Source organism: Labeo rohita, chromosome 2 (genome assembly GCF_022985175.1).
Source record: "Labeo rohita strain BAU-BD-2019 chromosome 2, IGBB_LRoh.1.0, whole genome shotgun sequence".
NCBI lineage: Eukaryota > Metazoa > Chordata > Actinopteri > Cypriniformes > Cyprinidae > Labeo > Labeo rohita.
In genome coordinates this window covers 17100524-17122223 of record NC_066870.1, presented here as the reverse complement: position 1 = coordinate 17122223, position 21700 = coordinate 17100524, and the positions used below count along the sequence as shown (strand labels likewise).

Below are 21700 nucleotides of genomic sequence, written 5' to 3'. Positions count from 1 at the left end.
GCGCATTTAAATGGGTCAAACTAATAAAATGTTTGTACACTGGGTTCACAGTATGGTTAACCAATTTTTTTTTTTTTTTTTTTTTTATACAAAAAATGAAATTACCACTACCACATTCAAGGCCCAGAAAGATAGTAAGAACATTGTTAAAACAGTTCATGTGACATCAGTGGTTCAACTTTAATTTTATGAAGCTAGGAGAATACTTTGTGTGCAAACAAGGTTGCCAGGTTTTCACAAATTGAGGTATTTTAACAACGTCTTTATTGCTTTCTTGAACATATCAGTTGCATTGCTGTCTATGCAGTGTGAGAAAGCTGTTGAATTTCATCAAAAATAAGTTCATTTGTCTTTCAAAGAAAGAAGGTCTTGCGGGTTTGGAATGACATGAGGTTGCATAATTTGACAGAATTTTAATATTTGGGTAAACTATCACTTTAAGCATACAATAAAGTGATCCACAATACTTACCCAGACCATGTGGTGCACCGTGTAGACATCAGTGTCACCCAAGTAGACCCGAATGGCACGGAGCGCAAAGCCATACTTCCTCCCAGAGCTGTGGATGACCACAGGAGGACGAAGACTGCTTACGCTGAGAGAGAGATCTCGGTTGGGGGAAGAGTCCCGAGATGAAGGGTTGGATGAGAGGGAGTGTGAAGACATGGGGCTTGTCTGGAGCCCACCAGGGATGTCATCTATGGTGATAATACATGATCACATATAAGAGAAGTGCCTCATTATACACATATTGGCATTAAATATCTAACACAAAGTTTAAGTCAAGTCATGTTTCACTTTCATCTTCGTCAATAAGCTCTCTGTTCCTCTCAACTGTTCATTGTTCTCTTGAAACCACCTGCTTCACTTGTTTATTGTTGTAGTCACATGAATTTCAGTTGCCTTCAGTGTGATGGTATCACATGATGGTACATCGGACACATCTGAGCTCACTGTACCTGCTGTGACGATGAGGGAAAGGCCGGACACGGATGCAGACTTGGGGACTTTGCATGTAAATGGTGAGCGTGGCTTCTCGGGGGTCTCCTGCTGGAGCCCGAGGCGACGCGGACCCTTGTGGTCTCTGCGGTTTGTAGGTCTTGTTCCAGTGGAGTTGCTGCGCAGACGAATTCGCCGGAGATTCGAGACAAGACCTTCTGAGAAGAAACAAATATATAAGAAAACTCAAATTGAGAATGAGCATTTACATAATTCACAAACGCTTTAAATTCATCTAGTATTAGATTAAAATATGCATGAAAATATGTTACCCTCATCCTCAGGAAAGGCAAAGTGTGGCATGGCCTCAAGACTCTGAGTGCTGTTCAAAATTAGAGGACTAGTGCCCCTCTCAGGCTGAGATGAACTGGATGATGCTCTCGGCCTCGGACTTGGGCTGAGTGTAAAGAAATATAACAAATTTTGACTTTAGACAAATAAACATCATGAAAATGACACAAAAAAAAAAAAAAACCTAGAATCATGCAAAAATTATGAATGACTGAATATACCCTTTGGATTTTTTTATTGCTTGTAAAAAAAACAAAAAAAAAAACAAACAAAAAAAAGCATTATATTACTTTCAAATAGTGTTAATGCTACATGATTATCACCAGTGTTATTTTAGTATTATTTATATACTATTATAAGTTCTATTAATATTTTAAATTATCTATTATCTTTAGAATTTTTAGTTTTCATTTAAATTTTAGTTGCATTTTTACTATGTTGTGTTATTTCTATTAGATTTTTAGTTCCCACTTCATATTAAGTGTCCCTAACTTCTATGTACTTACATTAAAAAAATAAGTACAATGTACGTATTGCGTTCATATCGCAAAACACTTTTGCTGCTATTGAAGTGGGATACGGGTAAGGTTAGTGAAGGTCTAATGGTATATGGGTAGGTTTAAGGGTGGGCTAAGATGTAAGGGATGGGTCAACGGTGTAATAAATAATATATATATATATATATAATTTATATATACACACACACACATATATATACATACATACATATATATACATATATATATACATACATACATACATATATATATATATATACATATATACACACACATACATAAGTTCTTAATATTATAATATATACACACATACATAAGTTCTTAATATTATAATATGAATATTAAATCAAAAAATTAAGCTTTGATACATTTACAGTAGGAATTTTACAAAATATCTTCATGGAACATGATCTTTACTTAATTTCCTAATGATTTTTGGCATAAAAAAAAAAATAATAATAATAATTTTGACCCATACAATGTATTTTTGGCTATTGCTACAAATATACCCCAGCGACTTAAGGTTTTGTGGTCCAGGGTCACATAAAGAGACATACATTATGTTCATTACACCCACCCACATTAAACTTTAGCTTTAAACACTTATAATAATGAGGGGGTCCTTGGAAAATCCTCGCCCCTGTAAGGGGTCCCTGGCTTCAAAAAGTTTGAAAACCCCTGTGGTAGTGTACAATCCTCAGCTGTTTAGTGTATGATGCCTATTTTTTTCTGTGTGACTGTTTACAAGTCGGTTGGTATATGTCTAGCTATTAAATTTTAAAAGTTGTATAGTATATTACAGCAATCCTTTGCAAGCTCAACTAGGAATATACTGCAGAACTATTACATAGTGTGTTAGTATGCTCTTCTGTGCATTGCCTAGTGCTCACCTGCCCCTCTGGGAATCCTGCTTCCTGTCACTACTTGGAAGCTGTCTGGGGTTTTCTACCGGAGAGAGCACTGAATGACCGTCCCACCGGTCCTCCTTTTCCTCACTGCAGCTCCGCTCGGAGGAGGACAGGCTCAAGTTGGAGGGAGAAGCCAGCTGCTCGGAGCTACTGTACACCTGATTCACATGACAAAAACAAGTCATGACCTGCTCCTTACTGAGTTAAACACCTCAGTCTGCCTGACTGACAGTCACCAGTGTAAAAGAACATTGTGCACATTCAGCTATTTCACCTTGCTGAAGCGATGCGAGCAAGAAGAGAACTTGATCTCCTGATAAGATTCATCATCGTTGGTTTCATCATCCTCCTCAGAGTGATGGTAACGGTCAGAACGTGCTGGACGGCAGAACATAATGTTCAGTTGCATCCATTTTATATTTATGATTCAGAAGTCATCATAAAAGAGCAAGGGAGCCACCTACTGTCAAAGTAGCTTGTGTCGTCTTCAGTTTCAAGCTGTGGAATGAACTCTGCTTTCTGCCTTAATAGTCCACTCCAGTCCAGACCATAAAAGAAGATGTGATGTTTGACCTCTGCTGCTCCTCCTGTGCGTCAAACCACATGATTCAATGCTGGACAATGCTACATCATGACTTTATCAAATTCCTAAACAGAAGTGTTGTTATTGTTAACTAAAGCTGTTAACAAAAATGTTGAAATTAAATAAAATAGAATAGAAATATTAGACGAAAAACACAAACTTCTAGTTTTCATTCTGAAATTAAAGATAAAATAATAGGGCTAAATTAGGGCTGAGGGATTTTTTTCAATTTTAGCAATTATACAAAATACTTAGACGGCAGACTTTGCTCAAGCACCTTAGAATGACCATAACAACATTTCAGATGCTGTGCAATGAGATCAGTCTGCTAGTTATGCATTTCTATCTCCCATTATTCGCATGAACACTTTTTCGAAAAATCAAAAACCACCTCAAGTGAGCGTAAAAACTTTTTTGCGAATTAAGGGAATTTTTTTGGGAATTTTAGTGTTTCCATCACTCATTTCTGATGCGACACTTATACCTTCAGTCATTTTGAATTACCTCAACTTTTGATTTTTTTTTTCCCTCTTATTTCTGAACATATACGTGTATAGACAAGTCTATACAAGATGTAGCTGTTGTACACGCACCTTTTCTGCAAAGATATTTAAGTGACTTGTACATTTACATCATGACAACTTCATGTGAAGTGCACTTGGAATACAATTTTCTTTAACTAGGTGATTAACAAAGAAAAAGTTACTTGAATCATGTTGTAGTTACATTTTCAAGTTTAAAATCGTTATAAAAAAAATAATAATAAATCGAGAGTCAGTCAAACTTTCTGAAAGAAAAAAAAAAAAAAAAAAAAAAAAACGACAACAGCACATAATACTGAAATAACAGACAAGTAGGGATTTATTAGGACTAAACTGGCAAAAACACCCACCAGCTCCCAAGCGCTCCTTGGGACTTTGTCTCAGCAGTTTTGTGATGAGGTCTTGAGACTCAAGAGGTAATGCATCATCATCCTCTGGCCACTCAATTTCATCTATGGAGTGAGAGAGAGATGTCAGTTTTCAACAGACATTCACAAGAGTACCGTGAAGCAGGCACTTCATCCTTACCACTGACCACCTGGCCAAAGAGCTCTTCTGGTGTGTCTCCAAAGAAAGGAACACAGCCCACCAGGAACTCATACAAGATAATGCCCATGGCCCACCAATCCACAGGTTTTCCATAACCCTGCCTCAGGATCACCTCTGGTGCGATGTACTCTGGAGTGCCACAGACCTAGAAAACAACAGAAGAAACATTCAGTCAAAATAGAAAATGTTATCATGATTTACTAACCTCACTCATGTTATGTCACCCCTGTATTTTCTTTCTTCAGAGCAACCATTTACCATACAAAAAAAGTAAATGGTAATTTTTGGGAGGAAAAAAACAAAACAAACCAAAAAAAAACATACAACTTTGAACTTTTCTGAATCCACAGGATAGCCCATGTGTATAACAACTAATTTAACACATTATTTGTTCAATATTACAATACTGCATTGTTACAGTATTTGTGAATAATAACAATGGACACAAAGCACATTTCACATATAAAGTTATCAAATGGTTTCTTAAAAAAAAAAAAAAAAAAAAAAAAAAGTTGCTATTTTGTCCTTTCTGGAACTGTGCCGTAATGTAATGAAATGAAAAATAAAATAATTATATTTAAATAATTATTTGTTCAAAATATTCAATTCCCATTAACTCTCAAATCTCAGTTTTTGTCCTTCATGTAACTTGGCAGTAAAAAAAACAAAAAAAAAAACAACATATAAAATTAATTTGAATAAAATTAATAATAAAATAATAAATAAAATAAAATAAAAAAATAAAATAAAATAAAATAAATATTCCTTTCCACATAATTCTTAAAAATCACATTTTATATTGTTGTTTTGTCCTAACTGGAACTTGGAAAAATAAAATAAAATAAAAAACAAAACTAAATAAAATAAAAAAGTAAAACAATGTAAAGTAAAATAAAACAAAAAACAAAGTAAAATAAAACTAAACTAAATAAAAATAATAAAATAATATAAAACAATAAAATAAAATAAAATAAAATAAAATAATAAAATAAAATAAAATACTGCTTGGGCATGTTGCCTGAAATTGCCATTTTAGTTTTATGTGAAAAAAACAAAAAAAAAAAAAAAAAAAAAAAAAAAACAGACATTACCTGAATAAATTAAGACAAAACGACTCCTTTAATGTGAACCCTTAAAAGTAGTACAGTATTTGGTGTGCTGAATGTACAGGCAGACTGACCTGTTTATCAATGAACTCTCTTGTGTCTTTCTCCATGTGTTCTTCATACAGGTTTGTGGTCATGTTCATTAAACCGATTTTAGACAGACCGAAGTCAGTCAGTTTAATGTGCCCCATTGATGTAATGAGCAAGCTACAGACAGGAAACAAACACAGCGAATGCAATATTTGCAGGATGTGGAGTCATGCACAACTGCAGGATTACATCACAGAGCAGCTCTTACTTGTCAGGTTTGAGATCCCTGTGCACTATACCATAATTATGAAGATACTCTAGTGCCAAAACCGTCTCTGCAAAGTACATTCTGGCCATGTCCACCGGCAAGGGACCCATATTCTTCAGCAAATTTGCACAGTCTCCACCTGCAAAGACAATTTCATGTTAACACATTACAGCTGCAGACTCATGCGTGTCATAAGATCAGCTTAAGAAACATATTTGCAACAACACATCACTCCTCTGACTCACCCTCCACATACTCCATGACCATGCAGAGGTGCCGTCGTGTCTCAAAGGAGCAGAACATGCTGACCACAAAAGGGTTCTCTGCAAACGTAAGGATGTCTCGTTCCACAAACACCTGCTGAATCTGGTTCCTCAAGATCAAGTTCTGCCGGTTGATCTTCTTCATGGCAAAGCGCTGTCTTGTCCCACGATGCCTTACCAGGTACACGGCCCTGGAAGTCAATGCTCGAATCAGAATCAAAGTTGACTGATATTCTTAAAAGGAGAAGTCCACTTCCAGAACAAAAATTTACAGATAATGTACTCATCCCCTTGTCATTCAAAATGTTCATGTCTTGCTTTCTTCAGTTGTAAAGAAATTATGTTTTTTTGAGGAAAACACTTCAGGATATTTCTGATCCGGTGCCCTGAGTTTGAACTTCCAAAATGCAGTTTAAATACGGCTTCAGTTGATCTCAAATGTGGTTGTAAACAATCCCAGGCGAGGAAGAAGGGTCTTATCTAGCGAAACGATTAATTATTTTCATAAAAATAATACAATTGATATACTTTGTAATGTCCAGCGCTCATCTTGTCTTCCTCTTCCTGACCTATTTTTTCCCGTTCATGACAGTTAGGGTATGTCGAAAAACTCCCATCTCATGTTCTCCCTCAACTTCAGAATCGTCCTATATCGCCATTTTACCTGTTTTGTTAAGGGTGTTTGATCTTCTTTGCGTGTTCACTTTCCAAACACTGGGTCGGAACTTCTGCAGTGATGTAGGATGATTTTGAAATTATTTTTGAAATTGAGGGAGAAAATACGATCTGCGTTTTTAAAAAGAGGAGCGTTTGAGGTTAAAAAGTATTTAAATTGTACTTTTTTAATGAAAATAACCGATTGTTTTGCCAGATAAGGCCCTTCTTCCTCGTCTGGGATCATTTACAACCGCATTTGGGATCGATTGAACCTGCATTTAAACATTTTGGAAGTTCGAAATCGGGGCACCACATCAGTCCATTATATGGAGAAAAATCCTGAAATGTTTTCCTCAAAAAACAACTTCTTTACGACTGGAGAAAGAAAGACATGAACATCTTGGATGACAAGGGGGTGAGTACATTAGCTGTAAATTGTTGTTCTGGAAGTGGACTTCTCCTTTAAGGCAAGAATACACTACACAACTTTTAAAATCTGACACTTGTTCCCTTTGAAAATAGAGAGAAACCGGGCATCAAATACTAACAGATACTGACAGATAATCACACTACCAAACGTTTAAGTAATTTCAAACACAACAAAGACAGGAAAAAAAAAAAAAAAAAAAAAAAACAACAATATCAGGGCTCAACGCTAAAAATTTTTTGCACTGGAACAGTCAGGCTAGTGGCTCATATTTTTACTTGCCCTGCCACAAACAATAAAATAGTTGATGCTAGCATTGTTTTTGACCCATGTTATCTTGTATTCTAAAAAAAAAAAAAAAAAAAAAAAAAGCATTTAGGGGTGGGCGATATACAGTGGTAGACCTGATTAACCAGTAAAAACTTTGTCAGCTGGTGGAGATTTTGGTAGTGTTAGGTTCGAGTCCACCTAAGTCATCCTAAGAGTCCCAAAGGGCCCAAACTTGGTCCTGGGGGGGCCGGTGTCCTACAGAGTTTAGCTCCAGCCCCAATTAGACACACCTGAACCAGCTAATCAAGCTAATCAAATCCCCTGGCAGGTGTGTTGAGGCAAGTTGGAGCTAAACCAAGGATCAGGACCAAGTTTGGGCACATCTGTTTTTAACCTTTACAACTAGAAAAACACAATGTCAGTTGAAATGTAATAAAACCAAACCTCTTTTGGATCCTGCCGTATTGATTTTTGATTTCACGCCATCGTATCTTATAATTAGTTTCCATGCTCTGCTTAGCAAACAAAGTCATGTAACAGAAGTTATGGTTGACTTATGTGTTGTGACATATTTCAGAGTAAAACAGGTTTTAGAATGTAAAAATTATAGGACGGGACTTGACTTTATTCATCGCTATAGTAAATGTATAATTTCAAAGGTGGGGGTAAAGGAGTAGGTATCTTGGTGAATGGGACGTTAAGAGCAGAAAATGCACCTCTTACTCTCATCTCTGAATGTGGCTGTGTGTGTTTTGGGTTGTATATGACAATAGTCTAATGGTTGCAACTTAGAGAGTGGATTTTGAATTTTTTTCTTGGATGAAAATGAGGCTGTGAGGGATAAACCTAGTCTTTACAACCTAACTCACACATGTTTTATTTTTGAACGCATTTATAGTCACATTAATTACATTATGTAAGAAATAATTTATGACAGGCCCATAAAAACTATTGCTTTTCTTTGGAAAAAAATGTTTCTTTGAAGCTATAAACTGCCACCATGTTTAAAAAAATAATAAAAATTTAAACTTTAAACTTAATGTAAGTAGTAAAACTTTCAAGTATCACTTACAAGCAAAAGGATGAATAAATATATTAATCAAAAATACAAATGAAATAGTATTTATAAAAATAGAACCTTTTTTAAAAATATAATTTTTAGGTTTTTTTTTCAGATCTTCAGACTATCTAAAGGCTACTACAGACGTTTCATGAAGTAATACATGTAAAAATAAAACACTGCAAAATTTTCACTGTATACATTAAACATGATTCTGATCAAAGTTAATAAGTGATTCAGTGAAGAACAGTGAGTGATTTTCTCTGTTTTTTTGTTATCTGATTACCATTTATGACGCGGTCGGCGGCTGTAGGTTTACACTGCTGTCGCTTTAAGATCTGACGCACAGTACAAATATTTTGATGCATCAGTATTTCTCCCAACTGTTCAGGTTTACTTAGGACAAAACTGCCTGCATTTGCATGAATAGTCTCCAAGACAAGTATGCATGTCGCAATAATAAAACATAGAATTTAAGCGAAAAAGAACTCGGCATTCGCACACTGACTGAGAGGCGCGTTCTGTGAGCGCGCTTTAAGTGTGTGCGCACATAAACCTGTTGGCTTTCAAGTAGCCTACTGGACAAGACTTAAAAACACATGCAAATACTGAATCTCACTTTCGTGTATTTCCGTGAACTGTCCCTGGACTCCGGAGGTACCTTCTCTGGAGGTACCTTCTGTTCTGCAATATTCTGCAATATCTGCAATATTACTTGCTACAATGCTTTTATTTTTTTCAGCAAAAAATGTCATTCTCTGCAGTCTTTTCTGATGCACACACCTTCAATGACAATGACATTGAGGTCTTTATGTATTATTAAATCATTTATACATAACTGTTTAAGATCATTTTTCTACAAAATGTACAACATAACCGTTAGGTAGCCTAGCAACGACTTCACGTTACGCTGCCTCTGAAGTCTGTCCGAAACTGTTTTTTGAGTTGCCTTCGCAGCCACTGCCTGATAGGGCAGCGAGGCAGCAAGTCAGCTGACTAGGCTTTCGACGCAGTCCATGTGCTAGTTAGCAAGTTTAGCGGCTAACGTAAACAGACCGGCTCGTCACCCCACAGAAGAGAGGGGCGGGGTGAGCAGAGCTCATTATCATTTAAAGGAGCATGTAAAAGAAAACACATGTTTAACAGTATAATGGATCTGGGCAGCTCTTAAAGTGACAGCAGTCTAATATTCCTGCTGTCCATCATTCATGTTAATCAAACAACAAAAGAGAGGAAAATCTCTCATTACTCTTGACTAAGGACCCGGAGACACGTATAGCTGAATATGTAAACATTTTGTATCGTATCGGCATTTCGTCGAGATGAATCCCGCATTTTGGGAGCCTGAACCGCTATTTTTTGAAACTGGGTCGCAGATTGGATAAATCCGAAAACAATACCTTTATGTTTTTGTGTGTACAGCCAATCTGTATATTTAGTAAAACAATGTCATCACTCTGATTTTAATAAGAACGAAAAACACCAAAAATAAAAAAAATAAATAAAAAAAGGAACGAAAGAAAGAAAAGAAAAATGCCCCACCCACTTTTTAAAACAAAGTTATGCGATTGGCTGTGCACTCACACAGAACACATTAAATGGAGTTATTTGCATCTTTTTGCGCTTGAATGCTTTAAAATTGTTTGAATGTTCAAAGTGGCCAAGTGAGTTGTGAATGAAAACTTAATTTGAGGTTCACACGTTAGAGACATATCCGTCTCTGTGTGCGCGCGACTTACACACAGACACAAGTACTGAATAGTTTTTTTTCGTGTGTCTTCTTGGCTCGAATGCTTTAAAATCAATTGAATGTTTCAACTTGCAAGGCTTAAAAATAGGTGCAAATGATAAACTTTCATGAGGATGCAGCAGTGGCCTGATCAAGCCAGTGAGAAATCAGTCAACTGTCCCTAGCGTCTTTCACACTGGCCCAGAGCCATCGGGCAATCCTTATTGTCAATATGTGATCTAAAATAGTCTCAAAATATCAACCAAGTTTCATATCTCCTGACTGCATGGGATCATAGTCTGAAGCTAAAAACAGAGTGCCTTGGCCCATCATAAACCATGTAATTTTATGTAAAATCTGTCATCTCTGACTGCCCAAAATCTGGAGACTTGATCTATCTTTCCACAACTAGCGTCGACCTCTCCAGAATGCAAACGGAGGCAAAAATTCTACAAAAAGTTACATAGTGTATTCCAGCCTTTCGTCAACCGGTGACCTAAATTCATGTAATTAGAAAACGGTCTATTCCTTCTTCAAAGAAAAAAAGCAGTAAGTGTGCACTCACCCATAAGCCCCATTGCTGATGAGCTTTATAGTCTCAAAGTCTCTTTCCAGAGGTTTTCTTCGAGGGGTTGTGGTTCCAGGACGATTCTAGGGCACAAAATGTGACAGAGAAAACTCTCAAGAACAGAACAATATCTATCTGAGTGAAATTCGTAAGTCACAAGCTATAAAAGAGAGATCTAGATCAGATCTAGATCATAAACTCGTTTTTTTTTTTTCTCCACAAATAACAGCTAAGCCAACTTAACATATACAGTTGAAACCAGATGTTTACATACACCTTGCAGAATCTGCAAAAAGTTAATTATTTTACTAAAATAGGACTAAAGATCAGAGTGAATTTAACCTATTTTGGCTTCTGGGAAACAAACAGCCTTCAGCTTCTGAAGGCAGTACTAAATTAAAAAATAAAATAAAATAAAGATATATATATATATATATATATATATATATATAATGATATTTAGGCAAAATAAGAAATGTACACATCTTCATTCTGTTCACATCTTTTCATTCTGGAGCATCAGTGAGTGTTTGAACCTTCTGTAATAGTTGCATGAGTCCCTCAGTTGTTCTCAATGCGAAAAGATGGATCTCAAAAATCATACAGTCATTGCTGGAAAGGGTTCAAATACACAAAAATGCTGAAAAACCAAAGAATTTGTGGGACCTGATGGACTTTCCTGAAGAACAGCAGGCAGTTTAACTTTTCAGGACAAACAAGGGACTCATGAACAACTATCACTAAACCAAACACAGCTCTGGATCATTCAGGTAACAACACAGTATTAAGAATCAAGCAAAATGTAAACTTTTGAACAGAGTCATTTTTATAAATTAAACTATTATTTTCTCATGTGCACTATATGTAAATGTCTTTTATGTGAAATATCTTACCTATAAATTCAGGTCACTACTAAATAAAAAAAAATAACATGCATTTTTTATGATCACTCTTATATTTGCAAAATTATTACCATTTTGCAGATTCTGCAGGGTGTATGTAAACTTCAGGTTTTAACTGTATATGCATACAATACCATTCAAAGGTTTTGGGTCAGCAAGAAATTTACAGCTTGAACCGCTTGGAAAGAAAAGCAGTGTAGAGAAACAGTGAGTCATTTTAAGATTTTCGTCAAGCCTTGGTTTATTTTCTTACCTCTGCAGTGTCATCCAGTTCTCGGCTTGGGCTGCCTGATCTGTTGTGCTCAAGCTGCACCATGTCTGAACGCAAAGCCAAGAGAATAATCAATCACTTTTTTGCCTAAGGCTAACATTTAATTACCTTTTACAACATGTTACAAAAACATATAATTTAAGGGTGTGGTGCTAGATAAATCATAATTATACCCTCCAGGGGGTCTCGGGTGAGACCCAGTTGACTGATGATGTATCGGGGGATGTCAGTCTTGATGCCCTGGCCAATTTTTGCATGGTCTTCTGCAACTTCAAGACGTTGATAAAACTCCTCAGGGTCAAACTCCTGAAGGTTAACAGAAACATGATGTGTCAACTTTATATAAATAGCATTAGATTGAGTCGCACCTTTCGATAATTAACTACAAAAGGTAGATTAATAGAGCACAGGTGGTTTTCAAAATGCTGTGGAACTTTGCTAGGCAATAAACTACATTTAAACCGTCACCATATTACTGACATTTTATGTGGGGGATTTTTACTTACTTCACTTCACTATATGTTTATTTACAGAAATTGGAAATTTGTTCTTTTATTCATTTTGCAATTAAAGGATTAGTTCACTTCCAGAATAAAAATTTCCTGATAATTTACAGACCCACCCATGTCATCCAAGATGTTCATGTCTTTCTTTCTTCAGTCAAAGAGTAATTAAGGTTTTTGAGGAAAATATTCCAGGATTTTTCTTCATTTAATATACTTCATTGGAGATCAAAATGTCCAAATTGCAGTTTTAGTGCAGCTTCAAAGGGTTCTACACAATCCCAGCCAAGAAATAAGGGTCTTATCTACTGAAATGATCAGTCATTTTCTTAAAACAAACAAACAAACAAAAAAATTATAATAATTATATACTTCTCAACCACAAATGCTCATCTTGCACTAGCTTCAGGCACTGGAAAGGTCATACATGGTTAGATCTTCGTCTGTGTACTTCAGTTCAAAAAGGTGAAATACTCCATCTCATTTTCTCCTCCAACTTCACAATCGTCCAACATCGTTGTTTTACCTTTTTTTGTAATGGGTGTTTGACTTTCTTTGCACGTTCACTTTGTAAACACAAATTCAAAGAGCATTTGTGGTTAAAAAGTATATTGTTTTTTTTTTTTTGGAAAATGACCATTCTTTCACTAGTTAAGACATTTTTTCCTCGGCTAGGATCATGTAGAGTCCTTTGAAGCTCCACTGAAACTGCAATTTGGACCTTCAACCCATTGGCTTCCATTGAAGTCCACTATAAACTAATCCTTTCACTTCCCCCCCATCAAATTTGAATCTGTATGATCAGTATCCAGTAATCAGACATTATTAAAGCTGTATCCTTCTGCAAAAATGTACTTTTCAGAATATTAAATAAAACTTGTATTGGGGTCTCTTAGACCCTAAAGAGAATGTAAGGATTTTACACAATAAATATAAATGTTTCCTAATACAGAATCACAGTGTTAATCATCTTTTTACCAGACATTCCAATAGTCTTGCTGGCCTGGAAATAATGAAGAGAATCTTCTTCACGAGTTTGGCGATTACAGTCACTTCCTCACTCTCAGAGCGCTCATATGCCTGTGGGGAAAAAAAAAAAAAAAAAGAAACACATTCAAGGCCAACGCAAATAAACTTTATGAGCACAAAACAAAACAACCTACATTTTTCCATAAAGTTTGGTAGACATTACCATGAGTCATATCTCAAATGGTAAAAGTTACTGAAATAAGTGACCCAATTTACTGTGAAAGGACAGAGAAGTAATCATGGAACAAGACCATATAAACCCCTCAAGCTGCTAATGACATTTGAGACAAACAAGTCATTTAAAGGAATAGTTCACCCAAAAATGACATATTTGTCGTTTTCAATTCACCTCATCTTCAATCATATAATGGAACTCTAAATAAAACTATTAAGAATTTATTTTGCCCTTTTTCCTCATGTGTCATTCATTTAAAATTATATTTTATATATATATATATATATATATATATATATATATATATATATGTATATGTATATGTATATGTATATGTATATGTATATGTATATGTGTATATGTATATGTATATGTATATGTATATATGTATATATGTATATATATATATATATATATATATATATATATATATATATATATATATATATATATATATATATATATACACACACACACACACACACACACACACACACACACACACTGCCATAAGCAAGTCACTTTGAAAAGGTAAATGGAATTTGTTGCACCACGACCTGTTTCCTCATGCTTATTTTGATCAGCCCCTTCCCTTCATTTGCTATTCATGACTTCAGAAGCATGAAGCAAAAGCTCCTCAGGGAGACAAAACAGTCTCTCACTTGCCCTAATTAACCATCCTTCCCTCCAGTGTCGACATGACTGCCTGGGCACACAGACACTGCAGATAGCGTGCAGTACTGCTGCTCTCTCTTCAGCGTCTTTCCAGAAAAACTTCATATGACAACAGCAGATTGGTATGAGGAACGAAAGCTGCCAGTATATTTTAAAACAAACACATGGGAACATGTGCCTGTACAGATACAACATATTTCCGTCAAACGACGATAACGCATTCAGTACAGTAGATTGCTGAATGTCATTTTCGAATACGACAGGAACAGTGCTTATTAAAAGAATCACTCAGGACTTCAGGGGTCTCATGTCTTGAGCCATAAGCCTCTCACACCATAATCATTCAATAATAATGCTTTAATAAAGAAGATGGGCTGTGGCAGTATTAGTGATTCAGCTGAGAGTTGGAAAGAGAGCATTAAACCACCCAGTATGAGCTACAGAGGAGTCATGTTGTTGCAAAATAGGGATGTCATATGTACGAAACTCTCTAATGTCAAAACTGGCACAGAAACAAGATTTGTACGCTCTGTGAAGAGAGTACCCACGTACCCAGCAGTGATATGACTGCACATGTAAGTGGTAAAATGCATGGCCTAGTCAAGATATTTACGCAAGCACAGTCAGTTTGGCCTAAGTCCCAGAGGGAAGCCAAAAAAACCTGAATATTTGATTTGCGCTAAAGTCAAAAATTGATGCCTTACACAGTGTAATATGAAGCTAATATTGATCAAACAACAACACTGGCCAAACAAAAGAAGACAAAACCTTTCATTGCTTTGGTCTGGATAACTTTAGTAGCTGTACAATTAAATACTGGTGCACAGTTAACACAAGTCAAACTCCCAAAACTTTGATCAATAGTTCAAAAGAACAGCATTTATTTTAAATAGTCTTTTTGTAACATTATAAATAATTTTTTACTGTAATGTATCCTTGCTGCATAAAATATTAATTTCTTTCTTTCAAAAAAAAAAAAAAAAATCTTACCAACAGCAAATTAAACTATAATAAACATTTTGCTGAGTCAACTTAAAATAAAATTTTAGGGCAGCAGGGTAACAGATTAAGTTGTCAACTCAAATTAGTTTAGTTAACTTGAAATGTTAAGTTGTACTAAGTGACATCTTAGATATTTGAGTTGACTAAACTAATAAGTTGGTTTGTTAAAATTAAAAGCTGGGTTTGTTACCCAGCCACATTAACATTTTAAGTTGAATCAACTCAAATATCTACGTCGTCACTTAATACAACTTAACATTTCAAATTGACTGAACTTAATTTTAAGGCATCGAGGTAACAAATCATTTTAAGCTGACTCAACAAATTGTTTTTTTTTTTTTTTTACAGCGTATTTGAATAGTGGTGTACAGCATTGATTTAATATAAATTATTTTCATTAATACATGGCCAAAATTATTGAAGAACTGTAAAATTTTTCAGCGAAATACTAGTACTGAGTAATATAATTCTGGTCTTTTGCGACGTTGAGAACTGGATCTACAATACCAGTCAAAAGATTTTTAATGTTTTTTCCTCTCTTTTAAAGACTTTTAAAGTCTCTTCTGCTCACTAAGCCTGCATTTATTTGATCCAAAGTACAGCAAAAACAGTAAAATGTTGAAATATTTTTTCTATTTAAAATAACTGTTTTCTACTTGAATACATTTTAAAATGTAATTTATTCCTAAAAATTTCAAAGCTGAATTTTTAGCATCATTACTCCAATATTCTGATTTGCTGCTCATAAAACATTTACTATTATGATTGTTGAAAACAGCTGAGTAGAATTTTTTCAGGTTTCTTTGGTGAATAGAAAGTTCAGAAAAACAGCATTTATCTGAAATAGAAATCTTTAGTAAAATTATGTCTTTATCATCACTTTTCATCAATTTAAAAGCATCCTTGCTAGATAAAAATATTAATTTCTATAATTTCTACCCCATCCCCCGCATAAATGCTGATCTTTGGCTCTTTTTTTTTTGATGAAAAGAAAGTAGTACTCAAAGTACTCAACTGTTTTAAATATTGATAATAATAATAATACAATGTTTTTTGAACAGCAAAGCAGCATATTTAAAATGTGACTGTTTTTGCTGTACTTTAGAACAAATAAATGCAGGTTTGGAGAGCAGAAGAGACTTAAAAACATTACAAATCTTACTGTTCAAAAACTTTTGACTGGTAGTGTGGGCAAACCAACTGTTTTTATATAAGATGCAAATGTCAACAAAGCAATACATCTGTAATTTTTCACTTCATTACAGGTATGGAATATGTTTCTACCTCATGTAGGAAATTTTCTAATTTTTCCTGAAGCTCCACAAAGTAGCAGGATGTGATGAGCCCCTTTCTGGACTTCTCCAGACAGTCTCGGACAAGCTCGACCAGCTGGTGTTGAATGAAGCCCAGCACTCCATCAGCAAGGGGAGGAGCGCTATCTGGGGAGTAGTCTGCAATCACTGCCAGCAAACACCCCTCCATCTGAGCCGTTGCCTGCAAGAGTGATAAAACGCTGTGAGACTGCGTAGGTGACAATTGTCGCTTGTTTTGTTTGGACTAACCAGGCCGCCAATTTTCCCACAGCCACAATTTAAACAAAGTAAACAACATGTGATGACATGACGTGGCATCCACGTCCAAGATGAAAAACAAAATTTAAATGTCAAAACTCAATTACCTTTGGAAACCGTTCTTTGTAGACGTGATTCATCATCACAATCTCGTTATCAAAAGAGCCACATGTCCGCCCAGGGCTACAAAATAAAACACTACTTCAGTTACATTAAATCGATCACATCTACTTTTATAATTTTCTATGAATAAATAACATTAAAGGAATAGTTTTCCTCACAGTGAAAACTCTGTCATCATTTACTCATCCTCATTTCATTACAAACCCTGTCCATGACTGACTGACTTCAATGAAACACAAAAGAACTGTGAAAGTCTAGGCTGCTTTTTCAGTGCAATTACACTAAATGAGGACTGAAGCTTTTTGGCTTTAAAAAAGGACATTGCTCCAGTGTTGCTCTATTTATTTATATTTATATATTTATTTATATTTATATATTTATATATATTTTTATATATATATATATATGTTTCAGAAAATAAATCTGAAATCAAATATGAATATTAAATAAACGTAAAATTTTAATTATAAATGCTGTCCTGGTAAATCTTGAGTTAAGTTGTTAAGTTGTTGAGTCAACTTAAAATAATTTGTTACCTGGCTGCCTTAATTTTAAGTTCAGTCAACTCAAAAAACATTTATTCAACTTGCAATGTTAAGTTGTACTAAGTGACAACTTAGATACTTGAGTTGATTCAACTTAAATTAAGACAGCTTGGTTACTTACCTTTGTTTTTAAGTTTAATAAACACAAATATCTAAGTTGTCACTTAGTACAACTTAACATTTCAAGTTGACTAAACTTAGAGTTGACTGAACTTAAAATTTTAAGGCAGTAAGGTAACAAGTTATTTTAAGTTGACTCAACAAATTGTGTTTTTTGTTTCTTACAATGTAGTAAATAAACAAATGTATAAAAATTCTAAATATTGATAAATGTGACCCTTAACCACAAACCCAGACATAAGGGTCCATTTTTTGAATTTAAGACTTAGACATTATCTGAAAGCTAAAAACTATGGTTTGTTTAGGATAGGACAGTATTTGGCCTAGATACAACTATTTGAAAATCTGGTATCTAAGGGTGTTTTAAAAAAAAAAAAAAAAAAAAAAAAAAAAAAAAATCAACATATTGAGAAAATCACCTTTAAAGTGGATCAAATTAAGTTCTTAGCGATGCAAATTACTAATAAAAATTTCTGATATACTTACAGTAGGAAATTTACAAAATAACATCATGGAACAAGATCTTTACTTAATATCCTAATGATTTTTGGCATAAAGAAAAAAAAAATAATTTTGACCCATACTGTTTTTTTGGCAATTGCTACAAATATACCCATGCCATTAAGACTGGTTTTGTGGTCCAGGATCACAAATACAATAATAGTATAGAAATAATACTAAAATAACACTGTTGTACAGTATATTTGAAATCTCCCGAGACCTTATGATAACTTTGTGTGAGGAAAAAAAAAAAAAAAAAAAAAAAAAAAGACCAAAATGTATAACACTTTTAGCTCCTTTTTGAAGCTTCAATCCCCATTCACTGTAAATACATGAAAATCCCTTCTAAGTTCCTCAAAAGAAATAAAGTGATACAGGTTTGGAAAGGCATGAAAGTGAGTAAATGAAAGATAAATATTCACTAATGTAAAGTCACTAAAGTAGTATAATTTTATTAGGTTTTATATTTTTGAATATCTATTCTCAAAGAGATATTGCACCAAAAAAATGAAAATTCTGTCATTAATTACTCACCCTCATGTCGTTCCAAACCTGTAAGCCCTTCTTTCATCTTCAGAACACAAATTAAGACTTTTTTGATGAAATTCAAGAGCTTTCTGACAGAATGGCAACTACCATGTTCAATCCCCAGAAATGCAGTAGGGACACTGATAAAATAGTCCTTAAAATAGCACAAAGAAAACAAAAATAACCTTATTCAACAACTGCTTTGTGTGTCTTAATTTGTGTTCTAAAGATGAAAAGTCCTACAGGTTTGGAACAACATGAGGGAGAGCAGTTAATAACAGAATTTTCATTTTTGGATGAACTATCCCTTTAAGAGAAATTTGCCAAAGAAATTAATCATTGTTAAAGCTTTAAATCTGTATAGATTAGCCATGCCAAATGTGTCAAGCAGAGTGGATTGTTAAGCATTAGCTAATTAAAAATACAGTGTTTGCAAACTTTTTTCCATGACTGTATAAGAGCAAGTAAGTGAGCAATGCCCTGTCACACACAAGCCAAACTAATCTCTCATCCTACTTGGTATTAAGAAATTCAAAGGTAACAAATGAGATTTCACATTTTCTATGCCAGCAAACATATTTCACCATCTAACTGAATTGCTTTCTCTCTATGAAAAGTTGCATTTTTACATAGCAGCTGAATTTCTCTAAATCTTGCTTTTTCTCTACAACAAATAGAGACCTAAGGCTCCGCGAGCGAGGACGGAAAGGCGAGGGCTGTCCATCCTCATCTGCCACGCTCTCTGAGCTCCTGAAATGCTTGAAGAGACGATGGAGGTCATCTGGAGTGGGTTGGGAGGGCAGCTGGTGCAGGAGCTCCTGTGAGGAGGAGGAAGACTAGTGCAGAGGAAAGAGCGGGAGACAGAAAACAAATCACATTCACATGTGCCTATTGTGTCACCCTAAGATTATGGATGTGTAAAAACGCAACAACAGTTGCTTAGCAATGCACATACAAAAGTCTGCATAGCAAGGCGGGGCGCCTATGCTCAGATTGCATGAAACACAAGTGGTGAGCATCTGACAGTCTAAAGCTGCTTATTAGTGTGTGCAATTATGCAAGACAACTACAGTGGACACTTTCCATTCTAGTGTGCAGTCGTCTGCGGTACAAATGGTAATTTAAGCCTGAAAATCTCGGGAAAGGAGAATGAGCAGAAGAGCACATGACAAGACCAGTGCTGGAAGGAGGAAACCAGAGAAGCTTCACAGCCTCCCTCTGAATAAAGTCTTCACTGACACTGGCTCAATAGGACATTGTTAAACAAGGCTGACCTCATCGCATGAGCCATGAATGGCCATATATCATTTCAAAACAGAGAAAGGGGCTATTTCTTGAAGGATTTCCTTGAAAATAAATCAACGAAATTAATCCATTTCCACAAGTGAGAATTACACACAATGGTCAACCTTGTAATTAAATAACTAGAGGTTAAATAACAAATAACATGACTAATGGAATTCTATGTATTCCAAAGCTATTTTGATGGCAAGGACAGGATATAATCAGTTCAACACACATACACACACACACACACACACACAAAAACAATTACTAAACGGTATAAAGCTTACCAATTACTATTATGATTTTATCATAATTTTATAGAAAACAATATTTAGCCAATTTTATATTTTAGAACAAAACCTATTTTTTCATGTCAGTCGATATCGGTAATTATCACGATAAATGTCAAATCTTTATTTCTTTCAAGTTTAAAGTCAGATTTTTGCTCCAAAGTGAAAGTTGTGGAAACCAGACCATTCATTTTTCTTAAAATAAATATCTAAATAGAAAAATTTATTTCTGCATGTTCTAATGAGTTTCGTTTCAAATCAAGAAACATGTTTGGGTTGTCTGATAATGATAATGATAATGATAATGATAATAATAATAATAATAATAATAATAATAATAATAATAAGACTTTTTTTTGTCTCTTAGAAATGCACATTTGATAGTAGCTTGAGGACGCAGAGGTACATTTTTGTTCATTACCACTCAGTAACATCTCTAAAAATGGTAGCAACCTCAGTTTTATATGGTTAAATTTATTCTGACCCTTTTTTTTTTTTTTTTTTTTTTTTTTTAAATTAAGCATTGGTCTCCCATAGTAGCAAGCATACATTTTAAATCACGATAAACAGTTAAAACCACACATAATGGTACCTCAATACCATGGTAAAAATATAACTACATGGTTTTATAGGTAGCCTATTTGTATGAAAAACGGCAGTCTAAAAACATTCGAATAAATAAATCTTCTCTAGTGAGTTTGAACTTTGGTCCGACCGGGTAAACAGTCCGTGTGGCGCGATTCAAATGAGTCACGCTGTTTCGTTCCGCTTTTGGCACATAAAAATTATATTGAACATTTATCGAACTCTTCATACCGTTTTAACGAGGAAAATTATATCGCGATAATTATCGTTATTGAATTATCGCCCAGCCCTAGAACCTAAAATTGAAAAAGGTATTTTAATTTTAAAAATTCCCCATCCTTTTCCATGGCTTTTAAAATGTTATTTATCTTCTTGGCTTTTTTTTTTTTTTCAACAGAAATAATAAATACATAAATAAATAAATAAATAAATAAATAAGCATTTTTCCACAATTCATATATCATCATTACTGTAAAGACCCTGAATATTTTAAAGTAGTTCACTTCCAGAATGAATTTCCTAATAATTTACTAAGATGTAAATGTCTTTCTTTTTTCAGTCGAAAAGAAATTAAGGTTTTTGAGGAAAACATTTCAGGATTTTTCTCTATATAGTGGACTTCAATGGGGGCCAACAGGTTGAAGGTCCAAATTGCAGTTTTAATGCAGCTTCAAAGGGCTCTACACGATCCCAGCTGAGGAATAAGGGTCTTATCTAGCAAAACAATCTGTCACTTTCTAAGAAAAATACAAACGCTACAAACGCTCATCTCGCAATAGCTAGACCTCACGCATTACGTAATCACACAAGTGACGTCGTGTGATT

General features: G+C 34.7%; 1 protein-coding gene across 4 annotated transcripts in view; it reads right to left on the bottom strand.

Moving 5' to 3' along the window:
• The window catches only part of mast3a (microtubule associated serine/threonine kinase 3a), a 40508-nt gene that overhangs the window by 5544 nt on the left and 13264 nt on the right, over positions 1-21700 (bottom strand). For 3 of the 4 annotated variants that reach the window (XM_051128356.1, XM_051128349.1, XM_051128335.1), the window contains 18 exons: positions 19395-19549; positions 17004-17079; positions 16610-16819; positions 13423-13524; positions 12115-12247; positions 11924-11988; positions 10766-10851; positions 6040-6248; positions 5795-5933; positions 5571-5703; positions 4370-4535; positions 4192-4293; positions 3181-3303; positions 2991-3094; positions 2699-2874; positions 1272-1396; positions 960-1157; positions 472-698 (listed from right to left, as the gene is read on the bottom strand). In XM_051128356.1, the coding sequence (XP_050984313.1) occupies positions 472-698; positions 960-1157; positions 1272-1396; positions 2699-2874; positions 2991-3094; positions 3181-3303; positions 4192-4293; positions 4370-4535; positions 5571-5703; positions 5795-5933; positions 6040-6248; positions 10766-10851; positions 11924-11988; positions 12115-12247; positions 13423-13524; positions 16610-16819; positions 17004-17079; positions 19395-19549 (2529 nt within the window). The remainder of the gene's footprint in view (positions 1-471; positions 699-959; positions 1158-1271; positions 1397-2698; positions 2875-2990; positions 3095-3180; positions 3304-4191; positions 4294-4369; positions 4536-5570; positions 5704-5794; positions 5934-6039; positions 6249-10765; positions 10852-11923; positions 11989-12114; positions 12248-13422; positions 13525-16609; positions 16820-17003; positions 17080-19394; positions 19550-21700) is intronic. The other variant, XM_051128344.1, reaches the window with a different exon arrangement.